The 17,689-nt window shown below is 37.5% G+C and overlaps 1 protein-coding gene across 1 annotated transcript; it reads right to left on the minus strand.

The window, feature by feature from the left end:
• Positions 1 to 2,482: 2,482 nt before the first annotated feature.
• matk (megakaryocyte-associated tyrosine kinase) lies at positions 2,483 to 16,866 on the minus strand. The gene is made up of 13 exons (XM_059340419.1): positions 16,571 to 16,866; positions 16,263 to 16,305; positions 15,428 to 15,541; positions 15,229 to 15,344; positions 14,073 to 14,292; positions 11,661 to 11,754; positions 11,501 to 11,566; positions 10,401 to 10,500; positions 10,103 to 10,187; positions 8,334 to 8,407; positions 7,250 to 7,445; positions 6,558 to 6,644; positions 2,483 to 3,213 (listed from the first exon to the last, which is right to left on the minus strand). Exons 2-13 carry the CDS (start codon positions 16,269 to 16,271, stop codon positions 2,998 to 3,000), a joined length of 1,377 nt encoding a protein of 458 aa, XP_059196402.1. The 5' UTR covers positions 16,272 to 16,305; positions 16,571 to 16,866; the 3' UTR covers positions 2,483 to 2,997.
• Positions 16,867 to 17,689: the final 823 nt, after the last annotated feature.

Raw genomic sequence — 17,689 nt, forward strand, 5'->3', positions numbered from 1 at the left:
AATTGAGAGTGTCTGCAGTAACACGTAAGACAATCTACTGATGTCTGCAGGTTGTTAAAGAAATGTCTATAACTTCTCCTCTGCCCTATTTAAAAGTATTGAACACTGACTCATCCTTTCTTCCAACTTGTAAGTAACAATAATTGTGTGAGTTTACCAGACAATAATGATCTGTTGCATTTGTCTCTTTCTATCAGACAGAAAGGTGCTTCTTGGTCCATGCATATTCAATGACTGATCCAAAGTATGCATAGGTTTAGGAGCCATATTTAGTAACATTTTTGCATATTTGCACAATGTTAAAACATATATACCACGGCTGAGGACAGGTCTGGCAGAACTGGCTTTGACACTGTACTGTGATACACAGTTGTTGTCATTTTATAAAAGCAACTTAAAACATCTGGAGTCTCCTTCCTCATTTGTGTGTGAAGTTCAGCATCAGCAATTTCCACAACACAGGTCTTAGACTCCAGCCAATGATTATCACCAAATATTAATCATATTTTAGGTAATCTATACTGTTTGTTGGATCCATCCCGACACGTGTCCTAAAAGGGCTTTCAGTGTCTTTATTAGCAAGGTTTCACTTCCTGCTTTTTCTACCGCCATAAGCCCCTCCTGGTTAATGATTGTGTGGATTTGCTTCAAATTACAGTGCATTATTTTTTGCATGCATAGCTACAAAAAAACACGAAAAGAAAATCTACATCATAGAAAGTACAGTTCAGAGGGCAAAAGAACTCACTCACTGACGTTTATGGGATGAAAGCTTCCTGATATTCCTGCATCAGTGCCATAAAAATACATACCGGCAAACAACAAGGAAATAACCTCTAGTATTCCAAGAGAAAATCCTTTCCTCAATAATATAGAACTCATCCACCATCAAAGACTCCAAATCTTTTCATATTTTTTTACATTTGGTTCTTTCATAAATCCTTGTGCAGAAAATTGCTGCTCATCCTATTAGAGAGCTTCAGGAAAACACAGAGCAGATTGAACAAATCGTGGAGGAGCCTCGCTTTCACTGTGCAATAACAAGAGACGGAGGATCAAGACTCAATTTAGGGTCCGTCTCCTGGGACAGAGACAAATATCCGGCTTACGTAGACCTCGGTCAAATTACATCTTTTTTAATTTGGTTTTGTGACGTGACAACAACCCAAGAAAAGAGGCTTCATTTTGTTGTGAGTTTTGAACTGAAAGTGTTTATTTTAATCAGAAAGATGAACATTTCATAGCATGAATTACTATAAAAGCAGCCGACAATCGCACCCAGTGAAATAAGTAATATATATTAATAAATAGAGTATATAACAGTACATATAAAATAATCATGTGCTCTCAAAAGATGACAAAAACGGAAATCATTCTGTATTTGCAAAAATCCCAAGAAATCCCAGGAGGATGGTGGGCCAACAAAAAGTCACTCTTATAATCCTCAAAATCCTCATAAAGAATGAAGAGAAAGTATTAATAAATGCCATATTCCCGACAGATTTACTCTTATGAAATAAATTAAATTTAAAGGAATTGAATCAAAGTGCCCCCCAAGTATGAAGGTAAAAGTTTGCCATTGTATCTATTGTATCTGCTGCAAATTAACCTCCTCATCTTCTCTGCACACAAGCAAACTGCTAAGCATTTTTTCTTTTTTCTTCCTGTAAACCAGCAATAAGATTAAATATTTTTCAAATTTAGCCCTGAGTCAATGGCATATTGTTCAGCATTAATGCGGGGATACAAGCAGATTTGTTTGATCTGTGATTAAAAGAGTGACAGACATCTATCCTCTTTGTCCATCTCTCTCTTTCCCATATGCATGTTTAATCTTTTTCTGATGTTTTTCTCCGTGACATTATATACAAACAACCTGTATTTACTTTTCATGCAAAACTGTATATCTTGGATCATACAGGTGTTATATCTACATAGTAATAAACCCCAGCTGCTCCTACCTGACTGACTGAAGTGACATTCAAACATGTGATGTTGTTGTTGTTCTGCAGGGGGGACAGATTTTTCAAGGCAACCTAGAAGTCAGAATCACCCTGGTTCCCTCGACAAAAAAGATTTTTTACATTGGATTATTGCAGAAAATAAGGCTGCATGTCTACCAAAGAAGTTAATTTCAGGCGCTCTTCTGAAAATGTCCAGCTGGGAGCACTTAAGAGCACTTTGGAGACACTGTGTTTTTTCAGCTGAGACATTTTTGTTGCATCTAGTTCCTAAAATATGGAATATCTATAGAAGTTAAAATGTTGGCACAAATATATGCTGAGCTCCTCGTCATGTTGCTGCTGTTTTTGGTCATCAAGGTGGTGCTTCAGGAAAAAAAACAATAACTTAATATAATCAGATAATCTTCACATATGAACACAGATTTTATGATTTTTAAAATGCAAAAGTATATGCAAGTGTGATCACCAGAAGTGAATAGCTACTTTGGACTTGCAAACGCAAGTTTGCTTTTTGTAAAAGCTTCAACATTCACAAGAAGGGTATTTACCAATGTTCTTTATGTCATAGAAGGAAAACATGAAAAAAACAACAACCTTAATCTTGTTTTAACCACAGACCTTATTTCGAGCATTTAACCTCAAACCCATAAAAAAAAAAACTGACTTTGAGCCGAGGCAACTGGAAATACAAACTCACACATGTACAGCTCTTAGGTTTCTTTCCAACACATTTTGGCACTATAAGGCCACTTACCACTGGCTTTAACACTGCTTGGTTGTAGGGATCCATTGTGTTTTTTTGTCATTTCTATAACAAACAGTGTCCACCAACAAGGCTTTGGTTGTGTATTATCCTGTGGGTTGATTTTAAATGTTTGTATTATAGTTAGAAATCTTTAGAAAAATTTAAAGTCCAACTGAAATCACATTCAGTAATTCCTTGTCATAGTCCAAAATAACTTAAACATGTATTTTAAAATGCATTATTCATTAATATTCACACCATTTTGAGTTCCAAGATTCATAATCAAGATCAGCATCCAGATCCAGACCTGGTCCCATCCTGATGCTCTGATCCGGACTGTACTAAACCACGCTCAAGTTTCTCTCTCAGTTTGTGGAAAGTAGGTCTCCTGCGTGGTTCCTGCTCCCAGCAAATCCTCATCAGGGAGTAAACACTGGGGGGACAGTCCTCTGGAGCCTCCATGCGATAGCCCGCCTCCACTTTCTCCTTCACCTCCTTTAGAGACTGAGAGAGAAGGTGATAAATCAATAAACTGTAAATACCTATAAGTGAATTAAACAGTTAAGACAGAAATTACCGTCTTGCAGTTTACACCTATTTCTATCCAGACTCATACATGTAGTATTGTATGGTGTATGTACGGTATTTAGTGTGTATTTTTTTTCAAAATGTCAATTATTACGATATTGAAAAATCTAATAATAAACACACCATCGTCGCTTACAGACTATTTTTACAGAGGACTGATGGGAAGCTTGCCACACAGTGCCACATCCATCTAAAGTTCAAAATCAGCAAAACCAAAGAGCTTTTAGTGGACGACTATGTTGAAGCTTTTACAAAAAGGCGTTTGCTAGTCCAAAGTAGCTATTCACTTCTGGTGATCACACTTGCATATACTTTTGCATTTTAAAAATCATAAAATCTGTGTTCATATGTGAAGATTATCTGATTATATTAAGTTATTGTTTTTTTTCCTGAAGCACCACCTTGATGACCAAAAACAGCAGCAACATGACGAGGAGCTCAGCATATATTTGTGCCAACATTTTAACTTCTATAGATATTCCATATTTTAGGAACTAGATGCAACCAAAATGTCTCAGCTGAAAAAACACAGTGTCTCCAAAGTGCTCTTAAGTGCTCCCAGCTGGACGTTTTCAGAAGAGCACCTGAAATTAACTTCTTTGGTAGACATGCAGCCTTATTTTCTGCAATAATCCAATGTAAAAAATCTTTTTTGTCGAGGGAACCAGGGTGATTCTGACTTCTAGGTTGCCCTGAAAAATCTGCCCCCCCTGCAGAACTCGTACTGTACTGTACATTTAGTTTGAATCTATATATATATATATATTAGAACTTTGAAGTTGTTTATAATCATATTTTGAAAATAATGTTAACCTTTGTTATAAAAAAAATGCTTACACTTTGCAATTATTTTTGTTGGTGTCAGATTCATTATAATATAGCCAAATGATGAACGCTGGTTCAACAGGCCCCCAGTGAGTTTTTTCCTTGGGCACAACAGACTCACCACTGTTTGTGAGGTCACAGTGACCTTGACCTTTGACCTCCAAGATCTAATCAGTTATCCTTCAGTCCAAGTGGACGTTTGTGCCAATTTTTTTTTTTTAAAGATATTTTTTTGGGCCATTTTTGGCCTTAATTGATAGGACAGAGTGAAGGGGGAGACAGTGGGAAAGGGCTCCGAGTCGGATTCGAACCGGGTCCGCCTGCTTATGAGGACAATGCCTCTATGGTACGCGCTCTACCAGATGTGCCACCGGGAACGCCCTCGTTTGTGCCAAATTTAAAGAAATTCAAGGGGTTGCTGAGAAATCGTGTTCACAATTATAAAAATAAAATATCTAAAGAAAAGAAAAAGGGCAACGTCACAAAGTGATGACATTCTTTTGCAATTTAAGGCTCTTAAACTGCACTCTGGAGGTTAAATGAAACTCTTCTGTCTACCTTATTATACATATCCACCTGAAAGATACTAATCACACACTCACACCTGTTTCCGTAGTCTCTCAGCCAAGAGACAACTATTTAGTAGGTGCTGAGTTTAATTGAGAGGAACACAAATAAACAGACGTGCGTACATACTGTCGCAAGCTGTAATTAGCAGGTAATCAGCTGCATTTAAAAAGACACCTGAAGTAGGCTGCAAACGGGACATGCTAACAGCCCCCTCACACTAATGCTGCCTTATCCTGTTGTCCTCACTGACCGGCCTCCGCCGTCAAGGAGCACAGATTACCTGAGAGCGACTAGTGTGACAAACAGAGCTGTGTTTAAGTAGCATAGTCACAGTCAGCATGATCTGGTCCTTGTGTAACGTCAAACTCTGCTCCCTCCGTTTTTGGCCTATTACCACCTGCTTTGACGTCTTATCTACACGACACAGGAAAAGAGAAGCTTCCTCTTCCTCCGGCCGATCAACAGATTAGTTAATCTGAGAACAAGTAGATTATTTCTACATCTCATCCTTTTCACAATGTGCATTAAATCTCTATCCTCGCTGACGCACTACCGTGAAGTTTCCTGCTCAGACGCAGTAAGTCGGCCCAGACGATGGCGGTCTAGTGACGTATCTAACCACGAAGCCTGGCAGCTTCCCAGGAACACTCCTACTACGTGCTACTGACACAAATCCTGGCATGGCACAATAACATAGTTAAGTAACACCCTTGATACTCTTTCCTGTCGGTTCCAGAAGAGTCAGGGTCAACAGGACAGTTTTGTCTGAAGTTTTATTTTTGCAGAGTCTTTATAAGATGTCTTTTCTCAAAACCAACTATTCATGAGTACAGAGAGAGATGGAGGTCTGAAACTTCTCAGAGTGTCTCTGCAGTTGTTTCATAATGTCACAAGTCTTCCACAGAGGTCAGATAATTAATTGCGGAAGGGGACTGATTTTGTCTGTTGATTAAAAGGAATATATACACTTTTTTCCTACTGCTTTAAATGAGAAGTTGAAGCCAGCTGACTCACTCAATAAAACACAACTTTTTATTTGTACACATTAACCCCCTGAATTCCAAGCAGTTTCAGGGTATTTATCCTAATTATTATTATTATATTATCATTATTATTTTCACTGCAATATTAATGTCCTGCACCTCTATGGAAACAGTTAAATCATGGCCAGATGTAAAGACTTTTTTGTGCATTATAACACATAAATCACAAATAAACCACACATTGGAAATAAAATTAGGGCACCACATGCTCTACAAATTGAATTATTTACATTTTACAACCTCTACTTACAACTTCTCTTGTCCTCTCCTCTCTGTTCTGTGTAAACAGCCTGCAGTTCTGTATCATCTAATTTTTACCACATGACTGCACAGGATTTAATGTCTTACAGGATCTGGTGAAAACACTAGACACAAAATTTTAACTTACACATGCAGAATAAAGTGATTTTGATGGAATATCACTATTTTAAGCTAAGATTTGGTTCGTCTCACATGATTCAAGAATTTTTACAGGTTCTGGCTATAATGAATAGTACTTTTCAATTTGTTGTTTGTAGTTATTTAAAAGAAAATATGCCTTTCAAACCTGCTGGTGGGTTGTGGGTTCAGAGGGTTAATATATGATGTGTTTAATACTAAATAAAAATGTAATATCTTGATTTTGTTGCTTTTGGTCCGAGCCAGGCTGGCTGTTACTCCTTGTTTTCAGTCTTTATGCTTAGCTAAGATAATGGTTACCTGGTTGCAGCCCCCTAAAGTATTTTATAACTGACATGTCTGTAATGCACCTACATGCCTTTGGACACAGCCGTATATAAACACACAGGCAGTATAACAGTGACATGTGCTGGTGCTACATACCATCTTGGGGTACGGCTGACGTCCGTATGAAAAGATCTCCCACAGAAGAACACCGTAACTCCAAACATCTGACTTTGTGGAGAATTTCTGCACAAATATATGAACAAATAAAACATATAGAATCATTTCTAACAGATAAATACTTTGTCTATGTTGCTATAAACCCAGTAAGTAGTCAAACTCTGTCATTCTGATTCACTAAATAATAAAAAGATAAGGGAAAGAAAGAAAGATATTCTACAGGTGTTTACATCAACTCACTCCTTACTGTCGGATTATTTCTCATTCACAGGCATTACATAATGCATGCACAATAATAACAGCCTTCAACAAAGAAGAAGAAACTACCATTATAATGAGCTGCTGGAGTATTTAGTTAAAATCATTGTCATGCTTAGTCAGAAACAGATAATAATAATAATAATAATAATAATAATAATAATAATAATACATTTAATTTATAGGCGCCTTTCATGTCACCCAAGGTCACCTTACAAAGTCTAAAATCATAAACATCTTTAAAAACAAGACAACATGGTAAAAACATCACAACATGGTAAAAACAAGACAATGTGATAAAAGCAAGTGAATTAATGTCCAGTTACAGAGTGTATGCCAGTTTGAGAATATAAAAAGATAGATAGATAGAGAAATATAAAAAGAAATCCCAGATAGCAGCTCTTCAAACTGACCTCTTTCTTCAGAGCTTCGGGGGCGGTCCATTTGACCGGCAGTTTGGCGTTATCCGACACCTTGGAGTCCACCTTGGTCAGGCCGAAGTCGCTGACCTTGGCCTCGTTGTCGTCAGAGACCAGCACGTTGCGAGCTGCCAAATCTCTGTGGACCAGCTTCTTAGACTCCAGGTACTCCATCCCCTCACACACATCACTGAACACACACAAACAACTGTCATTTGAATTTTGTGCAGAAGACTGTTAAACAGACACAGCATCAGTGGTGGAATCTAAATAAGTACATATCCAAGTACTCTACTTAAATACAATTTTGAGGTACTTGTACTTTACTTGAGTATTTCCACACATGTAACTTTATCCTTCTACTCCACTACGTTTTAGGGGCAAGTAATGAATATATTTAAAAGGATTATGCATGTTTATAAATTAAACCACATTAAAGTATATAAAGTGATAATAGATTATTAACTGAGTGGGGCCATTCTGCATAATGAGTAGGGTTGCATAATTCTAGGATTTTTTTTAATTTGGATACTTACCATGGGAATTTATTAGAATAAATGATAGATAAATCATTTTACTTCATTTTTAAATGGGTGATGTTGGGGGTATGAGTAATAATTAACTAAACATTCATTCAACATTTTTGTTGCTCAATGAAATAATTGATTGTTCAATGAAATAATCAAAACTTTATACATTTCTACTTAGAAAGAAATCTGTTGAAATGTTTTTTATTTGTATTATTTTGCATGGATGTCTGTTATGACAAAACAAAATGTTTAGTATTTATGTTTTGATATGATACAGTTTGTTTAAATTACCCCAAATTTCAAGTTAATTCCCATAAATTCCCATAATTCCCGTGGAAAGTTTCAGGTTTTGAATATTTCCATAATTCCCCTTAACTTCCAATGGAAAGTTTCTGGAAATGTACCGATATTTTACATAAAATGTTCCACCTCTTTGCAACCCCAATAACAAGTCCTTTTACTTTTGATACTTTAAGCACTATAATTTCTATAATTTCTGCCAGACGCAACAATAAAATCATCAGTTTTTCTTTGAAGTTTGAACTCACAGAGCAAAGCGGAGCAGCTGAACTGAGCTTATAACTGAACGTCCTCTCGTCCTGAGAAAGTTGACAAGGTTTCCCTGCAACATAAACACATACAGAATGTAAAAAAAAATTATATTATATTCGAATAAAGTTATGTTACAAGACACAACATATAGAAATACTACAGGCAGGGTTGGGCTAGTGCTTACACAAGTTATAAAGTAGTTTAAAATGTTACCTAAAGTCATAAGCTTCTGGATTTTGGCCTAATGTCATTAACAAGGAGAGGAAGTCCGACTCCTTAAAGAGGGAACATTTTAAAAAACATGGAGGGAAGCCAAACATCATTCAAGTGCAACTGGGCTCTAAATATTTAGGGAAGCTGTTTTTTTACTCTATGGTTAGATTCAATGGGTTGAAATTGTGATTGTGATTGTGTTTGAAGAATGTATTTTCTAAAGCCACAAACCTGTTAATTTCAGCTTGTTTATTCATTATTGTGCACACTGAAACAGGAGCCTGTTCCTCCTTATATCTGCACACATTTGCTGATGTCTACTATTCTCATTTAACTGTTGCTCAGAGGTATTTTTCTTTTTCTGTCCTTTAACTCGTCAGTCTGGTTGACTGTACAGCGTGTACTTCTCCAGGTACAAAATAATCTATTTATGAAGAGGACTTTCTATAGCCTTAACCTTATTTTTGGGCTATTTCGTCCATTTTTGAATCCTTTTCATTCTGCCTGTATATACCACTTTAAAAAATGACACCAACATGGCATGGTAAACATTTTTTTAAGCACAACTCTCACCTATATGAGCTGATAATTATCTTTCTGTTTGATTTATTGGATCAACATTTTGAAATCCCCCCCCATAAAGTCAGATTTAAAAATTGTGTTTTTTTACTTTCGACAACTGAATCTCAATGCTCAATGAAAAGTTTTACATTGCAAATGTGAACACAGGCTGAAAATACTACATACAAGAGGTAAAATGAGAAAGAGATCTTGTTCTATGTTTTTATAATAAATATATTTCAACTCACTCCCGTTTTACTTGGCCTATCATCATCAAACAAAAGCTGCCATGGAGTTTCAAGCCAGTACTTTAGAGGGAAGATTTTATGATGTGACGTCATGAAGAAGTCATGTGATTTGATCACGCCGGTGTGATTGGTGACTCCAGAGGTTTAAAGCGTGAAAGACCATAAAAAATCAATTAGTCCTCTCAGCCACCTGACTGTAGAGAATCAAGCGTTTATGGCAGTTGATTTCAAACTAAATCTGAAAGCACACACACCTCAGTAAATGAATGACAAACAAACATTAGTACAAACCTGCAGGTAACCCCTCTGTCTGTTCTCCAGGATTTTCCCAGACTACTTGATTACAGAGAAAGTAAAACAGAATTGTAAACTAATGAACCCCTCTTCACTATTTTTGCCATTATCTGTTGGTGTTTGAATTTGCAGAAAAAAGCAGATGTATTCATAGCTGGTGAGTCCGGCTCTCTGTTTAGACGGGGGTCTCCCTCGCTGCTGTTTAAAAAACACTTTCCACCAATGATTCATCTTAACGTCTGAAAGTATTTTGGTCAAATATGACAAACCTACAGGGTTTCACTTACTATTTTGGATTTCTATTTTCAGCCTCAGAGTTTGATATAACACCACATCTTCAAAAAACTGTTTACTATGCTACCTATTTATATGATCTTTTTTAGTGTTACTGGTTGTTATCACGATCATGTTTTACTTTAATAAGCAGCACTGATAAATGACATGTTTACCTTAGTCATGAGCTCTGTGACAATATGAAGCCCTTTGTGAAGAATGACGCCCAACAATCGCACCAGGTTTTTATGCTGGAGCTTCCTGGAAGGAGCGAATCCACATTAAAAACACTAACAAGTTACATTTCTTTTAAAATGATACAATCACATGTACAATAAGCCGAAAATAAGTTCATTTTTCATTGAGCAAACTCAATATTTTTTACTCATAATAATAATATCATCTTATCTTGAATTGACAAATTGTGAAAAAAAAACCCAACAACAATAAAACTGAGGAAATCTTGGGACTCACGTCATGACTGTGGTCTCCTGCAGGAAGGCCTGAGCTGTGACATCACATTTAATGGTCTTTACTGCCACCCTCTGGCCCAGATACTCTCCTTCATAAACAGCTGCAGGTGAGAATCACACACAGCATTTACCCATCAGAATGCGTCCGTGCTAACTCAAACAGAATTACTATTTTCTGTAAATGTTTGACGACACTTTTCATTATTCACGTTGTGAGGGTAGAAAGATCATTAAAGCTGCTGCACAGCGCTGAGTCAGCATTTTGAGGAGGAAGAACAAATACATGAGGGTCCGTTAGCAGAACTTCCCGGACCATAAATATTTAAAACTTCTCCTATCCACACAGCACCTTGCCCGAGGATATACGAGCATATTTATTCTCAAACTCTCGACCTCAGACACCGAGCTTCCTGCCGACTGAGAAACCAGAGATCGCTTCACAGCTTCACACAACGACTGCAGATGAAGCAGATTTCAAATGTGTGTCACAAATTCTGTTATCAAGGAAAATTTCTGATCAAAATTTGTGTACAACCCTAATTCCAAAACAGCTGTGATGTCAAATTTAGAATTCAGATTTTATATTTTTGGTTTGATCATAACATGTAGTCTTTATAAAGTTTCATTTGAATGTATGGCACAGCAGATTTGCAAATCATAGCATTCTGTTTCATATACATTTTAGACAGCGTCCTAAAAAGTTTAAGGGTTGTACTCCATCTAGACAACAAAGAGATTTCCTAGTTCAATTTTTTTTGCAATGGCTGGATTGCTCCATAAGATTTTTCCATTGACTTCTGTTGTTTACACAAGGATAGAATTCAAAATATAGTCAAAAAGTCAGTATTTAAGATAAAATTAATTAACTTACCACACTACATTGACCGTGACATCAAAATGCTGTCATTATTTCATGAGTATCTGAGATTTATTTAGAAAGAATTTGCTGTAAAGTTGCTGTTGACAGTCAAACGGACTGATTTCTTATGACACAAGTTTTAAACTTAAGATGGTATCTGTCAGGGCTTTAAGTCCACACAGCCAGTTGAGGTTGAGTTTGGACCCAAGAAGAAGAAAAGATAAAATCAAATAAAAGCTCACCACCAAACTCCCCCTCTCCAATAATCTCTCCCAGTTTGAGCTGGGCGATGTCCAGCAGCCATCCAGCTGGGGAGGAGAGAGAGACATAAAGCTGACACATCTCTCCACATGCTTTCATAATCATTATCATTATATTTTATCTTCCTGACATCAGACTTACTTTTTGAAAGCTCCAACTCCGCCGACTTGGTTCCTTGTTTCTGTTTGGGCTTCAGAAGAGTTGTGGCGATGGAGCCTTTGTTCTTCGAGTAGAACTGCAAAAGATGGAAACACACAACAACAGATAGTGAGTTATTTATAGTTGATGTTTGTTTTTTAATATCTGTAAAAATCTGCAATTTAATTAGGCACTCTCTGTGTGATTTGATGTTTAAAGCCTGCCATATACATTTGGTTTATGAATGTTTTATTATGTGACATTTTATTCCTTTTAACTTGCATGATTCTCATTTAGTTTTTTTTCTTTTTTTCTCTCTTTCTTATAAATATTTTATTACAGTTGTTGGAGGGAGACTGAGACTAAAGATTCTTATTGCCAACAATTGCTTCCATGTACTTGCTGTGCATATGACGATGATGGCTTTATTTATTTATGTATTTTAATCTGTTTCACTTCTTGGTTCAGGTTGCTGCCTCTGGTGTCTCTCCACTGTAAACTGATGACATTTAATATAGTGTTTTCTCAGTTCTTGCTTGGTTTTGTCTTGTTTTTATTGTTATTGAGTGCTTTTATTATCATTACAACTATTAATTATGAAGTTATTTATTGCTAGGATTGTGAGTGGGGTTTTGTGTGAAGCACTTTGTCTTACTTTTTATCTGTATGAAAAGTTCTACATAAATAAACTCTGACTGATGATAAACAAAGCACTTGTAAAATACATGATTATTTTCTCTAGTTCTAAAGAACATGAACTTGCTCATCTAAACTCTGTCACAGAAACACCTCCACAGTACACAGGAAGCCCTTCGATCAAAGGTAATGTCTGTGGTTTGACACATTAAGTGAAACCTATTTTTAGCTTCAGAAATTATGAGAAATAACACACTTAAAGTCTTTCTTTTCTCACAACAAAACTCAAAGCATCGAGGCGCAGCAGCTGAATTAAATTACACAAGAAAGATATGATACAGTCACACATCAGAGGCTGGTTTTACACCGACAGCAGTCTGCCAACGCTGAGACAAAAGAGCATTTGTAACATGATTCAGGCCAAATATTCATTTGGATATTCTCCCTTTTTTTTCTCTCAGCCGGTCTGACTCAGGCCTGGAGCCATCTGTGGCTCGCTGATAAGACGTAGCTGAGTGAGAGCTGGCCATCTCAGTGCAGTCTATCTCCAAACCTCTCTGCAGCCAAGCTTTCAATACACGCTCACACAGAAACCAGCCACACACACAGATAAACCATAAAAGGCCTGTGTTTCATGTTCTTTCCTGTCTCTGCTTCATTTTAACTGGTGCCAGATGTGCTGATGGTTTTTTTTGGCTGATAATCACTTGGCCGTAAATACAGCAGGTGGTTGCTACACCCTTCACAAGAAAATTTATATTTGGGACACCACCACACAAGTTGTGGTCTCAGTGTGAACATCGGGTGACTTTCAGTCATGTTGGTGGTCTTTGGCTGATTGAGCCACCAATTTGGTACAAACACGGAGGCTGTAGAGCAGAGGACACTCATTTTTCTTTGTGCTTGGGCCACTTTTGCAATATTTACTTTTTAACGTAATTAACTTGGCACAAGGATTGACACTCACCCTACATTATATGACAAATAAATCGTACTGTTTATTGCATTGAATAGCTGAAACCATATTAGTTGTAAAAATTTTTTTTTAAAAGTTACATTGAAAGAGTTTATACAACATTGAAAACAAATAGAGCATCATGTTGCAGCTCCCTGCCCAGTTTAGGTGTATGACAGCTATCTGGGGTTTTCTATGATCCTCCACTGGCACTTTTTATTAATAAACCAGCTGTTTTTTGTTGCCTTTTTAAAAACTCTGGCGAGTTGTTTGCATTCAAAGTACAAAAAAAATGACCATTTATTTTGTTTGTGAAATGGAAAATGTTTTTTTTTCTTTTCCTCGTTTTATCATCTTGTGACTCCCTCAGATTAATCTTGCTGCAGCCCCGCTGGTTAGAAACCACGAGCCTTGAAATGCTCATGAAAGAAAAGGGTTGATAAACTGATTTTTTACACTATAATGTGGCTGAATTCGGAGTAAAGAGGTCAGAACTCCAGCAAAACTGGCAGATAGAAGAAAGACCTGAGCTGAAAACACAATGGAGTTATTTTCTATACTACATGAGTTTTAAGCTCCTCAGATATTTTCTCTCGTCCTTGAAGTAGGTGCAGTTGTGCAGTAAAGAAATTACAGATCGATTACTTAAATGAAACTTGACTGGCAAAACAATTTCCATCAGTCTTGGAGCAATATGTGTATTTTCCTTTCACCCTCACATGAAAGATCTTCAGGGATTTTGCGTATGCTGTAGCTGATTTTGTCCTGGTTACACTGAATTAAACAGTGTGGACTGAATGTAACCAAAAACAACAGCGTCTTACCTCTATCATGTCGATGAGGTTGTAGAAATACTCTGTGTTGTCGATGGTCAGCTTGTTTTCCTGATAAATCACCCGGTAGTGGATGACTCCTCCAGAGACACTGACACACAGGACATAGTCACCGGGATGACGGATAGACTCTCGAACCAGGAACAGCCCGTCCTCGGCCGGCTGGAGCTTACAAACCGCCTCTGGACCAGAGATGTTCCCATGAAACCACCTAGTGAAAGACAGCACAAAAAAAACATCTTTCTTATAAGTCACAAACGTCTCTGTGGTGGAAATCTGGAATAAGAGCTCCCTGAAAAAGCGAGGGAGCAGAGGTCATAAATAAAAAAGCAACCCAGTCCCCAAAATAAATGTGGGCATGATATGTTTCTGCAAACCACAGTTAACGCTGAATCTCTAGATTTTTTAAGAAAGCAGAAAAATATACATATATAATATGCAATTTGTATAAAACATCTAACATGGCGGGGCATATCCGCTATCGAGATATTCTACTAAGAGGTGAGTTTAGGGTAAGTATATCAGGGTCAGCATATCTGAAGGCGAGTAGGACAGATCATGTCTCTGCTATCTCAGAATTTGCACTACGGTAGCATTTTTCAACAAATCAGCAAAAATCGACAGAACAGCATCACTCAAACTTATTCCTGGCCGGAATGCAGAAGGTTTGTATGAATTAGGCTAAATAACACATTTGCTTTTGAAATAATATTTGTTGAGACCAAATCTCTGGATGGAAGAAAATGTTATTTTTGCAAATGACAAAATACAGAGATAATGTTGGAAATTGTTTCGTTTTTCTTCTTTCCATTGTGCAAAACAAAATTGTGACGCAAACACTGCAACATAAGCAGAACTGTTGAACACGAGAAAACCCTTAAACAGCAGGTGAAAACAATGCAAATAGATAACAGACCAAAAAAAGGGAAGTTGAGGTGATTAACACTGAGACTATGTTTGTTTGTAATCCAACACACATCGTGTGGTCACAAGATGTGTTTTTTAGAGAAAAGGCAGCAGCTAAAGTTAGAAACTTGTGTGTCTCTGTGTCACAGTCACACTGCTTGTATCTACGTATGCAGTGACGCTAGGTCCAGCTCTCATGTGAGCATCAAAGAGAAAGAGGTAGATTTAAGAGGAGACCTACGGCATCAGGCTGAGGCTGGGGTCCACGCGCAGAGCCTCTCGTTCACGCACATTGGTGGAGTTTATGAGTCCCTCCTCTCCCGTGGTGTTGTGTCTGGCCTTAAAATATCCCTTCTTCTACAAAAGAGAGAGTCTTGTGTCAAATGGAGAGAGAGAAATTGTAAACACTGTCTGTTGGCCCTCTTAAAACACGTCAGTACCTTGCTCATGTCAACAATAGAGAGGATGTCTCCTTTGTGGTAGGCTAGTTCTCCAGGTTTTGGTTTCTTGTAGTCCCCCTTGGCTACACACTGTGTACCTGCAGCCCAGCTCATCTGCAGGAGGAGAGGGGAAAAAATAATAAAAGAAGCATGGTTAGAGAATCGGGCTTGTAAACCACCAAGGAGGGTGGGCGGTTCGAATCCCAGGTCAAGGATTGAAGTGCCCTTGAGCAAGACACCTAAACCGTGACCCTCCCCGACTGCTCCCCGGGCACAGAAATGTGCTGCACTGCTTGTAACCATGGTGCGTTCATAGGCGTGTAAAAATGGATGGGTCAAATACAGAGGTTGTGGTAATAAGGTAAACCATGTTACCATTGCATTTATCTTAATCAACCCAATAACACCACAGTGTCTGAAATAAAGAATCAGAGTTTTACAGTAAAGCTCTACTAAACACAGTACATGTTTAGTGTGAAGGATTTTAGCTGAACATAATATTCACAATTCTGCACATACACTTGAAACTAAGCATCATTGTATTTTTATTGCCTTAGCAGATATGTAAATTACTATATTATATTACTTGCTGACTTATTATCAGTTTCATTATGAAAACGTGCCTACCAACCCTGCTCACATTTGACCCAACTCTAATCCACCTACCATCACACACTTTTAAATCTTTTATCAAAATCCATCTGAAGTTTCACACATTTCAAATGTCTCTAGATCAGGTCAAGAAAGCTGACATGGTGTCATATATTTATGTTCTGCTGACTCTTAAAGGAGCAGAAAGCATGTGGAACCACGGACCCCGCTCTCCCCTACATACCTTTGCCATGAGCAGAGCAGGAGGATAATTCTGTGTTGAACACCTGTCGAGATAAAAAAAAAAAAAAATGTCTTTTAACAATTACATACCATACAATTAAAAACAATGCTGTGCCTAAATGCCGAGCAGAGACTTTGAGAGTGGCTGTTGTCGAGGCTATGTTGATCCAGAAATACAGTAGAGCAGATGTTAGGATGTTGACAGCTCTGTGCCTGGCTGCTCTGTCGCATAAATTAAAAGTACAACACCCCGGACAGCTTGTTCAGTTTGTTCAGTCTGCCTTCTTGTCGACATGAATGTTTCAGTACCTGCGGCTCTCCTGATAGATACCGACAGCCCTCCTCTTCAGGACAGCCCGGTCCGTAAACTGCAAGAAAAAAAAACCCCGATTTCAAATCCTCTTCGTCTCAGTCAGCGGGGGCATTTTCTGTCATATTCCCTCAAAATATCAAAACTCCGCAGGAATCGAAAGTGTAGATATTATTTTTCTAACACATGCAGCCTCCTGCAGCTGTGGACTCGCATCAGTCTGTCGGACCACTTCCTCAATGTTTAGGAAAATGTGGTTCATAATTCATGAGGCGACGCAAGACGTGACGCTGCAGCTGAGCTGACCCCCTGCTGCTCAAAGTTGTGTCTTCTGGTAATGTAGAAAGAGTTTACTGGTTAAACATCCGGGGGTGTGGCACATTACTTTGAACTGTAGTCCTTGAATATCATAATATGTAAACTGCATGAAATACAAATCAATGCCTGTACCTGAGGACCATAAGAAAGTAGAATTGCTGTAAAACCCTAAAATTAATATTATTGTTCATTTTTTGTAAATTAATTATTGTTATGTATTTTGTTAAACCCAGGGCCAGATTAAAACTTTGCAGTACCCTGGGCAACAATATTCAAGGGCCCCATCATCACGCCCCCAGGATCACCATAATCTGGCAAAATACAGAATAAATTACAATATACTCAATATATCAATAAATAACTATCAAGTGCATTTTCATGTACAGATGTGCAAGTGCTCATAGAACTACAAATGCACCACAATGTCCTCTTGTCAAGGCCACTCACTCACATATGATATTATGAAAACAAAACACATCAGCATCAATTTAATCTGGCAAAATTGACCCACTACATAGATAATAATAATAAAAAAAATTATTTGGGAGGCGCCTTTCTTCGCACTCAGACACTGTACAAAAAGATAGAAAAAGATAGGGAAGGAAGTGTCCTCAATTTTCACAAAAAAAAAGAAGTAATAAACCAACCACTTTCAAAGCATCCAATTGATAAAGCAATCACAGAGGAAGAAACAAAAATCAAGAATCTATAATTAAGTAGCATTTTGGTCCTCAGCTCATTTTAATATATATATATATATATATATATATATATATATATATATATATATATATATATAT

This window comes from Centropristis striata, chromosome 9 (genome assembly GCF_030273125.1).
Source record: "Centropristis striata isolate RG_2023a ecotype Rhode Island chromosome 9, C.striata_1.0, whole genome shotgun sequence".
NCBI lineage: Eukaryota > Metazoa > Chordata > Actinopteri > Perciformes > Serranidae > Centropristis > Centropristis striata.